The sequence below is a fragment of the Anopheles arabiensis genome, chromosome 2 (assembly GCF_016920715.1).
Source record: "Anopheles arabiensis isolate DONGOLA chromosome 2, AaraD3, whole genome shotgun sequence".
Classification (NCBI taxonomy): Eukaryota; Metazoa; Arthropoda; class Insecta; order Diptera; family Culicidae; genus Anopheles; species Anopheles arabiensis.
Genome location: NC_053517.1, coordinates 21,389,450 through 21,402,900, shown reverse-complemented (window position 1 = coordinate 21,402,900; position 13,451 = coordinate 21,389,450). Strand labels below are relative to the sequence as shown.

The 13,451-nt window shown below is 49.6% G+C and overlaps 1 protein-coding gene across 3 annotated transcripts in view; it reads left to right on the top strand.

The window, feature by feature from the left end:
* Positions 1–13,451, top strand: part of LOC120895119 (B-cell lymphoma/leukemia 11B-like) — a 67,851-nt gene that overhangs the window by 43,852 nt on the left and 10,548 nt on the right. For 2 of the 3 annotated variants that reach the window (XM_040298154.1, XM_040298155.1), the window contains exons 2-4: positions 5,309–5,461; positions 5,691–5,927; positions 7,007–7,255. In XM_040298154.1, coding sequence (XP_040154088.1) covers positions 5,309–5,461; positions 5,691–5,927; positions 7,007–7,255 — 639 coding nt within the window. The remainder of the gene's footprint in view (positions 1–5,308; positions 5,462–5,690; positions 5,928–7,006; positions 7,256–13,451) is intronic. The other variant, XM_040298156.1, reaches the window with a different exon arrangement.

Sequence of the window (13,451 nt, the reverse complement as noted above, 5' to 3'; positions counted from 1 at the left end):
GACCCCGTTTTTGCGCCTTTGTGCGGTACAGACACACTTTGGCCATCTCCAAACACGATGCCGTGGTCCCGCTCAGGGTTGAAGGACATTTGGGACCGGTTTGGGCGAGCAAAAGGGTAAAAAGATTGCTTCTGGAAAAATATTGCGCCGATGGACCCAAGGAAAACAGACGTCCCGGCAGCAATCGTGATGTCCTTCAGGATGCTGTTGAGGAATGTAAAAGAAGAAATACACACACACGGCCGTTCCCCAATTTACATAAAAGGTGTCCGCTTGCACTTCTTTTGTACAGGCCCGTTTATTAGTTTTCTGCTTCTGGTCGAGGTCCAAAGGGTTGTGTTCACGCTACGCACATGTCTGGACGGATTTTGCTTAAGAAAATTATCCAAACTTATGCTAAGAAACAGGGGGCCACAACTCGTTACGCAGCGCAACTTATAACATCAAATAAATTGCCGCCTTTGCACGCAAAACGTTTCAATATTCCTGCAGTACAAGGCAGATTGGCAAAATTGGCGACAATTGTCGATTCGAGTAGCGTGTGTGTGTGTGTGTGTGTACGCCACGCAGCATCAAACGCCAAGTAGCCGCGGACCCCTCGAGAGCCTTTTGCGACGAAACCTTACTGCAGAACCGTGTGCAGCTGCAGCAATCTCCGATCCGGATGCAGTTGCACATTCGGGAGTGCAGTGCCAAGCAAGCCATGCCATGCCTTGTATGGGTGTGTGTGTGTTTTTATCGATGAAAAGAGTGAGCTCGGGGGAACAAAATAGTGCACGGAATGGAGGGGGCGGGCAGCGAAATTATGATGGTTGACAATGATTGACCGATTTTTCGAGCTACCCCTCGGTCCGTGATCGAGATTCGATCGCACAGGCATACCACGGTACGGTGCCCCATTAAATCGAATTGAAATGTAAAACCAAAGGTCTAATCTTTGTCGGCTGTCATTACAATTTCTGTTTTGCCTTCCGATTCCGGCCAACCCTGTGAGCTACAACCCATGCACAACAATGGCGCGTTTAGTTTTATTCCGGTAGCTGGAAAGCAAAGAGGTGCACAGGAGCTGTATGACTGTTTGGCACGCATTTTAGCCAAAAAAAGAAAAACACCCTGTCAAACCTCCTCGATGACATTGAAAGGTGTCAACGATGGTGCGATGGGTTTCCTGTCAACGCACCATTCGGGTGTTTAATCCTTCTACACAGCCTTCTTCACAGCTGTTTGTCTCCCACTATACAGCACTACCCTGCATCACATCCTTCATTCGCCTCATACGCTCATTATCGCTCTCGCTCTCTCCTGTGCGCAACCGGCTGCAGTGGAAGTGGTCTCCATTGGTCACTGAGCGGAAGCACACGCATCGCATCGCAAAACCCCTTTCTTTACAACCCCGTGTCCATTGGTCAGCCACGTGTGTGTGTGGCTCGGTTGCGTTGTGGCATCGAAGAAGTGGACGCCCATTTTTCCTCACTCGCGCCATGGTGTGTCTCGCTCTCGCCGCTTCAGAGCCGAGTAGCCGCCGTACGCTTTCGTATCTCTTTCGCCGCTGTGTCTCTCGCTCCGGTTGCTTGACCTGTTTCTCTTTTGTGCTCTGTGCGTGCGTGTGCGTTTGTCTGTGTGTGTGTATGTGTGTGTGGTGCGGAGGAGCAACAACATTCAATCGCTCTGCCAAACATCGATGGCCATCGGTCAATAGAAAGATCAAAGGCAATGAGAGCAAGAGAGCAAGCGCTCAAAGGGAAGCTAATGGGCGCTCTAACACCCTCGTAATCACATCCTCCAACACATTACACTGATTTGAGTGACCAGCAGTGACGGTCGTACAGGGGATTACGACCCTGCGCCACCCTCTGACCACTCTCAATAAGGGTAATTAAATAAGCCTGATTTACGGCGGCGTGGAGTGTACCCCCTGAGGAGTGCCGTATCGACAAGTGTCGACGCGGAGGTGCGGGGGGAGGTGTCCGCGATAATCCCCTTCGTTAACTCCCCGGAGAGGAGGAGGGGACGGAGACGCACACTAGCGCTTCCATTCAATTCCATTTCCATCGATCTGTTCTGGGTTCTCCATCGGTGGTGTGGATGGGTATTTGGTGTCGTTTTATTAATTTAATGACGCAATGACAGCCGGGTCGTGGCTTGGGGCATTATTTTTACGCACTTCCAGCGTCGTGACACTGTCCCTCACCCCCCGCGGTTACCTCCACTGTTTGCACATCAATTTGCCCACGATTAGCAGCAGCCAGCAGGGGGTGATTTTGTCAGCTGGGTGGACCGCGGTCGTTCGCGAAAAACGGACCAACACAAAAGCCTGACGTCTGTCCATTGTTGTTTTTTTCTTCTCTCCACTGTTTGCTCTTTGGCTTATCGCACACACACACACACATTGCACTACTTTTGCTCCGCTTAGCCCGATTGATAAAGGCATGTGTCAGTGTCATTAGTCATTTCGGGGCTCGTTCTTGCTCGAGCTTCTCCTGCCGGGAGTGGAAATGTTTTGTTTTTCCAACATACCACACCCACACCACAATACAGTTTATGCTTTTTGCGGGACTTTTGGTTTGGTTTTGCGATATTGTTTTCGCGCTTGTCTAACTGGACCAAAATCGCATCGATAACCGTCAGCCGGAGGTTTTGTTTTTCTCCCTTTCGCTGAAAGGGAAAATATGGGCCCACCCCAAACTAATGGTGCTTTGTGGACACGCAATTCATTTATCAAATTATCGATATCTCGGTGGCACACAAATAGGGACACAAAGCGACGAGAAATGGACGGGCATTTTGGGAAAAGATGACGGCGGAGCGACTTCATTTAGTTCCTTCGTTGGATAGCTTATCCGATCGGAATTCTGCCTTCCCAACGGAAGGTCATTTCGGTGCAAAAACTTAATCATAAACCTTAACAATAAGACGAAAAGATCCATCAAAAACGGGCGCCAAATAGTTTTATATCGCGCGCAGTGCTGCAGAGTATTATACAATTACCCCTTTTTTCTTACTTCTGCTATGCATGACTCGTTCTCCATTGCTCCGACTACTGCACCGAATGAGCAAATGTTGCAGATTTTTGTCGCAGATTAAACTTTACGATCCAACAAAAAGGCAGACACACACTCGCACGGTATGAACCGTCTATCATAATTTATCGACCGGCTATTCCGGCAGCAAAGGCCCGGGCGCATAAACGATTAATTAACAGGCTTGCGTGACTGTCATGTCGCGCAAAATGCCGATTGCGATACGATTGAATCGCTCGATAGATACGAAAATTATCATATTAATTGTTTCCCTAGCGCGCGTTTACGCGTCAACTGTACCGAAGGACAAGAGCCCCCACTTTACTATCGATGCTGCGTTTAATGTGCTTCCTCTGCTCGCTGGGTTCAAGTGGGTCAAAACACCAGCGTCGGTAGCATAAATTTCAGTGCCACAATCCGTCTGCCGCGTAGCCGTGTCACTACTCTCGCCGTTCTCGCCCAAAGAGATTAGCTACCAAACGGCGAACCCAGCTTTATGGTGCGAATCGCAGCGAAGCCAGTGCCAACACACACACACTACACGCCATTTAATGACCGTCCCTTTCTCTTCGACGACAGAGCGAATTCTGGGCTGAGATTTTTATTTCAATTTTATTTGCCACACTTTTCCTCTGCGCCACGACGCCAATCTTTGTGCTGCTCGATTGCGCCGCTACTGGGGAAACACACACATTAATTACACATCTTCTATCACCACCAGTACCATCTTCTCTTTCTTCGGAAGGCAGATGGGATAGTTCTGGGCATCTTCTGTTTTGTCCACGGTATAGGGGTGAAATTCATTTGCTCCTTTTCTACCCATTCCCACTGTCGGGAGATATAAAATCGAACGCCGAGCTTCCCGGTGGATTTGCCGGTCGAATTGGTTCAATATTTGAGACGTCAAAGGACTCTCTATCCTGCTCTCCCTTTCATCCGATCCAGCCCGATGTTTGCACTCGACCACGGCCACGATGACGATGGCGCGGCCCGAAATTTATTATATTAATTCCGAAAAATGAAAATAGCACCATTTATAACACCACTCGATATAAATAAGCCAAACCTAAAGGTCTGGACGTGAAGCGAGGGGAGGGAGCACAGTGGCACAGCGACTGCGGGATATTGGTAGCGACTTTTATCACTCACTAAAACTGTGCTGCCTCCATCCTTTTTCTGCTCCTTGGCGGGCACATTGTCTCGGTGCGAGGTGCGGGCGAGAAAGTGTTCGGGGGAGAGCAAAATGTACTTTATAAAAGTGTCAAGTGCTGGAATTCCAAGCGCCCAAGCCTTCTTCCGAAACTAGGCTCCAGTAGTAGAAGGTGGAGAGTGTGTGTCTCTGTGCGGGTGTGTGTGAGAAGCCCGGTGGTAAAGGTAGCTATTATTCTTGTAGCTCATAAAAATAAAACCAAACCTAGAAGTGTACTACGAACGACGGCACACGCTACTACGACGCTCTTGTCCCCAGTCCAGGCGTTGGATAACTGGTCAGATTTTCGGGGCTGGCCCACAAAAGCAGGCGACCGCCTCCTCATCCGCCTCAGCCTTTTGTGCTGCTTTAATTAAAATCGTAAAGAACAACACGCGCGACGCTGCTTCCGGTCTTCCGGTGCTGGAATGCGCGCCTTTGCCCGAGATGGACTAACCCGCAACTATGTGGACCGGCCGTCTCCGTGTCCCTCTTCCCTAACAGACAACTTCTGACGACTTCTGACGACTTCTGGTGAAAACTCTTTAAACTGCTCTTCCCGTGTCTCTGTCCCACTGTCTTCAAGTCGGCATGTAGTCGGGGGTAGTATCATGTACATGCCGAAAAGGGTAGCCACCATCCCACTCCTCTCCTTCTCCCCTTTAACCGAACCACCGAACCAAAGAAATCTAATTAAATTCATTAAATTAGCTGTGATGAGATAATAATTTTTAATTCTTCGCCTATTTCTTCTTCCTCCTCCTCCTCCTAACTCCTGCTCCTCCATCCCAACCCAACGCTGCGCCTTTCTTTTGCTCGTGCCGCTCCTGCTCCTCGTCCCCGTTTGTTGGCTCCATCTCTGTTCCTCGCTGCGCTAAATTATGTCTGTGTATCCTTATCGACTATCACCACCACCACCAAAATGCTCAACGCTGCTTGGACCCTCTCTCTTTCTCCCACACTCTGTGTCCTACTTTTACCCCCGTCAAATGCTTATGCCCGTTACTCAACCATCCTTTCATCACCACTCGTGTCACCGACATCTACACACTCCTTCCTTCTCACACACAAACACACACACGCACACATCTACATCTAGATTCCGAAGCGGGAGAATCGGACGGCACCACGCAGGACATCCTTACATGCGGGTCGTGCCAGAAAACGTTCGCCCTCTCCGACATCGTGCGCTTCATCCAGCACAAAGTGTTCCAGTGCAACAAGGAAAACTATGGCCAGTGCTTCACGCAAGGTAAGCAGAGAGCGGGGAGACCCCTTGGTCGGACACACGGCCAGCCCGTGTGTCCATCAAAAAACCCCGTCCGGATTTTTCCCGCTGTTCTGTTTCGGCTAACGCGCACACACACGCACACTCTTCTCTTCACTTTTCGCCCACGATTTGCTCGGCTGATCCACGGCGAACGGACTGTACCTTGCACTTGTTGCACTGCGGCATTGGCACCTTCCTTGGCCTCTACTAGCGGGCGGCGGTACCGATCGTGACTCGGACGACGGCCGGCGATTGCTGCTGACGGGCAACACGAGCAGCATCGCGACGAGACGTGCCTCCATGCCGAACGTGTCCTGCCGGGCGGGGAAGCAGACCATCACCACCGCCAGCGCGACGTACGACGACCGGGTCCACACACCGCCCCCGACCAGCCCGGCCGAGCTGCTGCGGGACGGTGCCTCCAGCACACCGAAACACCCAGGCGATGGTGAGTATACCTCCCCCTCGTGTACTTGGTTCGATTTGTTTTCCTTTGTTTTTGTTAATGCTTTCGTTGCTCATTTAAAGTTAGAGTTTGTTTTTGTACTTCGGTTCTCGTTTTTTTTTTTGTTGCAAAACATGTGTTGCGCCCTTTTAGCCTTCCTTTTGCTGCTTGCTTTGGATTCAAGCTCTCTTTCTTTGCATTATTATTTCATGTGCACATCCTCAGTTTGTTGTGGCTCCCGTATCAAATAAAATTTCCTTCCTTAAAAAGTATTTCATTTTACCGTTCAAGTAGCCTTGTCCTGCCCTGCCGTGCCTGCCTTCCCATTGACCTCCTCCCCCACACACATTGCCTGCCTTGTGTCCGGGGCCTGTTTCTTTCCCCAAATTGTTTCTGTACAGAAGTAAAAAGTTTAGGTTTTGAAAGACAGCAAATCAAACCGTTGATTCAATTGTGTTCGTGTGTGTGTGTATGTTTTGTTTTGTTTTTTGTTTATCCAATTTGCGCTAACCGAGTTAACTAACCGCTCTTTCTTGGTTTTTCTAGCGAGCGCCACAGAGACACCGCGAGATGCTTTCTATTTCTTCTCTTTCTCTCTCTCTCTCTCTTCTATACTCTCTATCTACTGTTCTCTTTTTACCTTCTACTACATATATTCCCTTTATTCCCTTATCTGCTCTTTTGATCCCCTTTTGTCACTTTAAAATGTGATTTGATTGTGCGAATGTGTGTGTATAAATTTGAAAATAAATAAATAATTACCTTAAGTGTTAAGTAGTTGTGGCCGTTGTTGGGCCGAATGATGAAGCGAGCGAAACCGAATCGTGCCCTATTTCCGAATGTACCATATTTTATCTGTTGAAATCAATTGTGGAAACAATTGTTACGTTTACGTGCTTTTTGTTCCCTCCTCTCGTTTTTGCTTAGTTTTCTCTCTCTCTGTTTGTGTGTGTTTTTCTACTAGATTAGTTTTGTGGGTTGTTGTGCTTTGTTTTCACTATTTACGCTTGTAATGGTTTTACACTTGACGCTTCAAAGCAAATGTATTTATGATTGTGTTTTGTATTGTTCCTCTCCTCCAGAACCAGAGAACGCGTCCACCCATTGCCCGTCGCGGGGAGCGAGCCCGCTCGGCTGCACCCTCGACGACGACCACCGCGACCAGAAACCGTCCGTCCGTGCGATCGAAATCAAGCAGGAGCGCATGGACATCGATCCGGCGTCGTGCGGCGAGGAGGAGTTCGTCAGCGTCCGGAAGCAACAGCCCCAGACGGTCGCCACCGCCCACCGGAACGGCTCGCACGATGCGTCCGAGTCGCCGAACCATACCGGTAAGTGGCCGTCACACATTTTCAATTTCAAAGCTGGGCTGAACTGGGCTGCTGCATCATCAAATGTGCTGCAGCGCTTTGGAACGGGCTAGCTGCGACAACCAGGTGCAGTGGTCAGCCGGCCTGGATGGACATGTGCGCATCCCCGAGGGCGTCCGATGTGTTTGTGTTTTTTTTTATCTTGTCCACTTTGCGAAAAAAAGGGCTGGCTGGTCATGCTGGTATGCAAACGAGGTTGGATTTGACCACTCCAAACACAGACACACACACACACAGGAACGTAGAGGGAAAAGAGAGAGCGAAAAAATGCAACTGCCCACCCCATCCGGTCATATCAATTACGGTTGATTAATTATTCAACGCGCCCTGGCTTACACGAAGGGAGCCGCTTGATTTATTTTTTTTTTTCGCAACGTCCTTAAGGGGTTTCGGCAGGCTTACCTGCCTGCTAGATGACCTAACACAGTGGTTGTGTATGTGTGCAGATGTCCTTTACCTTTGCCCCTTGTACGAGGTGCACTGAACCGAATCACTGCAAAACACTTGATGCAGAATGCAGCTCGAACGCGCGGTGGCAGCGGTAGTAAAGCGAGACATTAAGTGGCGTTAATGCGTTCTGGTCATCTGCACTGCGATTGGAAGGGTGATAAGAAGGTCCTCTCGTACCTCCAGGGATGAATGAGAAAAAATCGATTCCAACACACACACACACACACACACACACACACTCACACATAGAGCAGGGGCGAGAACAATTCCAGCAGAACACCAACGTCGATGACCGTGGTGGTGGTTCATTGTGTGCCGGGGCTATTGAAAGTGTCACGATTCTGAGATCGTGTCCACTCCACGGTCCCGGACGTGCCCGGCACGACCCGTCGAGAGGGCCCGTTGTTCGCCTTCGAGTGGGCCTACTTTTGCATGTTCAGCTTCCCATCCCTTCACGGTGCACGGTCGTACCGGTGTACAGGAAGTAATCCGACCGCTTGCCCCTAATGTCATGTCCGAGCTTCGGGCCCGTCGTAGGTGGGCATTACGGGAGCGTCCTTTATCGTGGACGAGTTTTTTTTTTTATTTTTTTCGTCATTTCCTTTAATTCTTCACCCACCTTTTCGAGTTCTAGACCGCTTGCTAGACCTGTATGTACGTGTGTGTGTGTATTTACTGTTTGTTGTTCAGCTAAACCCTCACTGACTCGTATGTAAAACGTTGGGATAATAGCAACAGAAGGCCTAACCGGAAGGACAGTAAGTTCCGTTTTGCCGCCCGATGCACCCACTCACTACCTCGTTCAGGCTGGTGGCTTAGTCTTTGATGGTTTTTTGTTGTTGCTAGTAACTGCAAAATACAAGGGGATAACTGGCCTCCGTCTCAATGACACTGGACGGAGGAGGCTGTTGCGATGGGCCAGATTTCACTCCTCGCAAGGGTTGGTGCTGAGTCACGGAAGTTGACCACTGTGCTGCTCGAGAATTTGTTTGAGACAAACGGTCCAACAGTGTCTTGTTTCGTCGCAACTCTGGCCGCGCAGAAAAAGAGGAAGTATCGTTTCGTGTTCCTTGCTGCCCCCCCCCGCATTTCCTTGGTGAATTCTTGGGGAACCGGCGGCAGCATTTTGTTTGTCCAGCAGCGTTCTTTATGGCGTTCTGTTTTATTGCCCTTGCCGAAGCAATATCTTGTTGTTGTCTAGGCTGACCCCTCTCTCTCTCTCTCTCTCTCTCTCTCTCACACACACACACATACGCTCTGAGATTCAGATGGCTTCCGGTCGTCATTTTCAACTTCACACAAACCCCCACCGCAGGGAGTCTGTCCCATTCACCACTGTTCACTTTCGTTGGAGCATTGTTTCCGGCTCCCTTGCCCACCCTAAAAAAGGGTTTTTTTTTAGTCCATTCGCTTGGCCAGCAGCACCGTATGCTACACGCTCCATCGTCCTCGGTTCCGGTTGCAGTGTGTTTGTGTGTGTGCTTGTCTGTGCCCGTTATTGCCCTGCGGTTTTTGTGGTTCCACTCCCTCACTCTCTCTCTCTTTCTAGTGTCCACATCCTGCTGGCACCGTACCAACCCAGACAGTGTTGGCAGTGTGTCGTGAGTGGAAGCGTTTGGACCGTTTTTTTTTGTCATTCGCCTACTTTGATTTGCATGCTTGGAGCACAAGCGGTGGAAAGTATTGGATGATTTGTTACTTTTGTGCTCAGTGTGCTGTGCTCCGGAGGAAGGCTGCACGAGCACATGCTGGACATTTAACACCACAGCATCCGCCGCAGTTCAGTGCGCTCGGTTCAATTTCCCCCCCTGCATCACTTGCTGCCTCCACTGCCAAGATGGATGTCTTGAAAGGAGGCCAGCTTCTCCGACCGACCAAGCGCACAATGTAATGCGTCCCACGGTGACGCATCTCCGCGTGAAATTCTATTCCGTGGACTAGCTCTGTCCTCCGAACTCCCACTTCACCTTAATGGAAATGGCAATAAGAAGCTAGCAGCTCCGGCTAAGCCGAGCTCTTCACCCTTTTATTCAAAGATCTTTCAACGTCTTCAATTCCAAGCTCCATTTCCAATCCTTTTTTTCTTCATCGCTGGAAGTGGACTATTCCCAAAACCCGAAGGGTAGCTAAACGGGTTGGGTGGTAGCAGGTACACCGGAAGGGAAATTAAAATGTCAATATTAGCCTCCCCGCGCCGCGTCTGGTGTGGCCTGGCGTCCCGCCAGGTTATCGAATCGGATGGACAGACGGATGACGTCATGTGTCACGGGCAGCAGCAGCTCGGCGTTGTCGCCCGGCCGAAAGCGATGACGGGCGGGTTCCATCCTGGTCCAACCCGGATCCAACGGACGGTAGCATGATAAGACGCACCAGCTCACCATCTGCGCTTGACAGACCCGGAGCGACTGCGGCCACCATATGGGCGGGCACTGCCGCGGTAATCCTTCGCCTCGGCAGCAGCAGATAATCCTTTCTTTCTTTGACGATATTTGTTTTCCTAACTCACTGGTGCTTCTGCAGACGGAATTGGTTATATCCTTGTACGATGGGTCCGAGGGGGGGGGGGAGGACCTGATTGACAAACTCCCAGCTCGCGCGTAATTGATACAGCTCGCTGGTGCGTCTTTCACTCGCGTGAAAAAGGATTACGTACGCCGGTGGCAAGCAGGTTCCATTTAACTCGACGGCGAACCATCCGATTGACACTCCAGGAAATCAATCCGATTGCCCGGCTCTAGGTGTGAGTTAGCGACGGCTCCTTACGCAACACCGACCTGCGGCCTTACTGTGCCACCGTGCGGTCACACATTACGTTCTCGTTTGCCACACACAAACACACACACACGCTTTTCGTTGCTTGCTTGCTGTGCGCGGTACTGAAATAAGAAGAAAGATCGAACGACCTCAACCGTTCCCGACCGGTGCAGCATGCAAACACACAAATGGAACAAAGGGCCACCACGCACTGCTGCTGCAAAAGGGGTAGTTTCGGGCAAATGACGCAGCATCTGGCTGCATAAATTTACCACCCCTTCATGCCGCTGTAACCGCTTCTCCTCCGCAACCGTTACGCGCGCGCGCTACCATCATCTTCCCCGAGATCATCATCACGTCACAGCGAGACCCCGCCGCGTAGATCCGGGCGCATTCAAAAACTGCAACGAACTCCGGGGACTGTATGCAACAGCGACTGTGTTGAGGGTTCAAAGGGGTTTAGTTTTTTTTGTTCTTCTTCTTCTTCTTCTTCTTCTACTATATTCAACCGATTTGGTGGAGAGGAAAAATTTCACTTTCAAACAAAAGAACCCAGTCGTGCGTTCGTGCGCATTAGGATGGTCGTGAAAGTGTCCCGAGGCCGCACAAAACGCTCTAACCCATTTATTAACCTTCATTTGTCGTTGATCTCTGTCGTGTTTTTGTACATGTGTGTGTGTGTGTTGCATCCTCCACTGGTCCTATGAAAACGGGGTTACCGTTCCCGGAGGTCCTTTTTTCCGGTAGCACAGATGATCGCACCGGGTGGTTGTTGGAGGCAGCGTGAAAGCGAGCCGAAATTAAAAAAAGAAATAACTCGAACAGTTAATTGATTTATTAAACTCACATTTTAAACGTAAAATAAAATATTTAAAACAAATACACCCAGCAATGCTGTTTATTTTCGAAAAAGGGTTAATTAAAACACACACACACTTAACAGCGCCATTCATACCAGTGACTAATAAAACGGCGAGTTCACAGTGCTAAAGGTGCTTCGGTTTTTATTAAATTTCCTTTCCGTGCTTTTTTGTGCTCTGCCCGTGCCCTCTACGTGGCAGGAAGAACAGCCGCCAAACGAAAGTGAACGTGTGCCCCGAAGCAGGAAGCACACGGAGGAAGCACCTTCTAGGATACGTCATAAAAAGCTAGATGAAAAAAATAAAGCCTATTCCCTCCAACAACAACAAAAAATACAACACAAATCGTCCGCCTAGCTTCACGGTTGACATAAATATTAAAGCCATGTAGCCGCGCGCACGGCGCACTTATGTTAATTATCCGCCGATGGTAGAACCTTTCCCGTCGCCGCTCGCCTCTCCGAAATCCAAAACCAAAACAACGGTCAGAGGGGGAGAGAGAGAGAGAGAGGGAGAGAGAGAGAAAAAGAAAAACCAAACGTTCGCTCGTGCCATCGTGCCCGTCACGGGCCCCGGTCGGATGTTCTCGCGCTGAAATTAGGCAGCAAGCGGGCAGCTCATCACACCGTCCGTTCACGTCTTTGCGCCTTGATTTCCAATCCATCCTGTCGTTCTAGTGAGTGTTGTTTTTTTGTCTGTCCTTCTCGACTAAAAAGGGGTTTTTTTTCTTCCGTATTCCCACTTTTTTCCCTTCCACGATCGCTTCCGTTTCGGACCATGCTTCTTCATGCTCCTGTGGTACGTACGGATAAATGGGTTGACAATTAAACATCCGCCCGAGCGGCCCCCGCGGGCAGCCATCGTCGTTAAGATCGGGGCGGCCGCATCGGATGTGGTGTTGAAAATGAATCTCCACTTCCGCTCTGGACGATGGATTTGATCACCCAGCCGGTGGGTTGGGTGGAGCATAAATCGGCGCCCTTCCCGTTTTTTTTTCTTTCTTTCCTTTGCTCGAAGCAACACCATAAGCAACCTTTCTAAGCTGATAATGGGTTTTTTTTCTTTCGTTTTCTGTTGCTACTGTTGTATTCCTCTTCCTTCACTCTCGAAGGTGGCGGAAAATGGTAGTAAAAATTCAACCCTCAACACCGTCACGGTGTCCATTTTAAAATGGGGACTCACTGGGGCGGGGGATGTTGACCATTGTAAACGACTCCTTCACTCCTTCTTGTCCCTTTTGCTGATATACTTAAACCCATCTACCCTTTGTCGAAGAAAGGAAGGGGGAGTGTTACCGGAAGTGATAACAATTTTTCGTCCTTCGGCTGAGATTAAAGGCTCTCCTCCCTCCCCCACCCGAAGGACGACAGAAAAAGGGGTTCGAAATGGTCAGATTTTTTTCTGGCCGATTCCTTTTTTTGAGGGTGCGTGTGTTAAACTCGGATATGTAAATCAAACCCCGCGCCAAAAAGGGACGTAAAAACGTGACTACTCAAGACAAAACCCCACCCGAAAGGGGGGGGGGATGGTTCCGTTCCCCACTCCATGCCCACCCGGGCTGAGCCTTTCCCTCCCGGGGTTTTCTTCCCGATCTGTGTGATTGGCAAAGTGACCGGATTGTGGTTACGATGTGTGATTTATGCGTTTAACCCATCAGGTAGCCACCCAAAAAAGGGTCTAAGAAAGAAAGGAAGTAAGAAGCTTATCCCATTTGCTTCATGAGCTCCAAACACAGGCTGCTTGGTGGTGGTTTTTGGGAAATGTGAATAAAATATTACCCCTTTTGGAGAAGTAATGGTAAAGTTTCATCAGCTGAGTCTATATATCTTTTCCCAAAAAACACTTTCACTTTCCACTCTCGCTCTTGTATCCTTTCGCTCGAGCATACCTTTACATGGCAGGGGAGTGAGATCGAAACGAACGGAAGGACATATGTTGGGTGACGATCTGGTAATAAATATCACTTCAAAGAATCAGATGGTCTAACGATCGCAAGATAAAGGCTAACAAAAAGGATGAAGGACCTTACAGGGCTTGTTCTCCCGATCTTCACCTCCGATCTTGCTTTTTGATTAATGCGCGTAACTTCACGG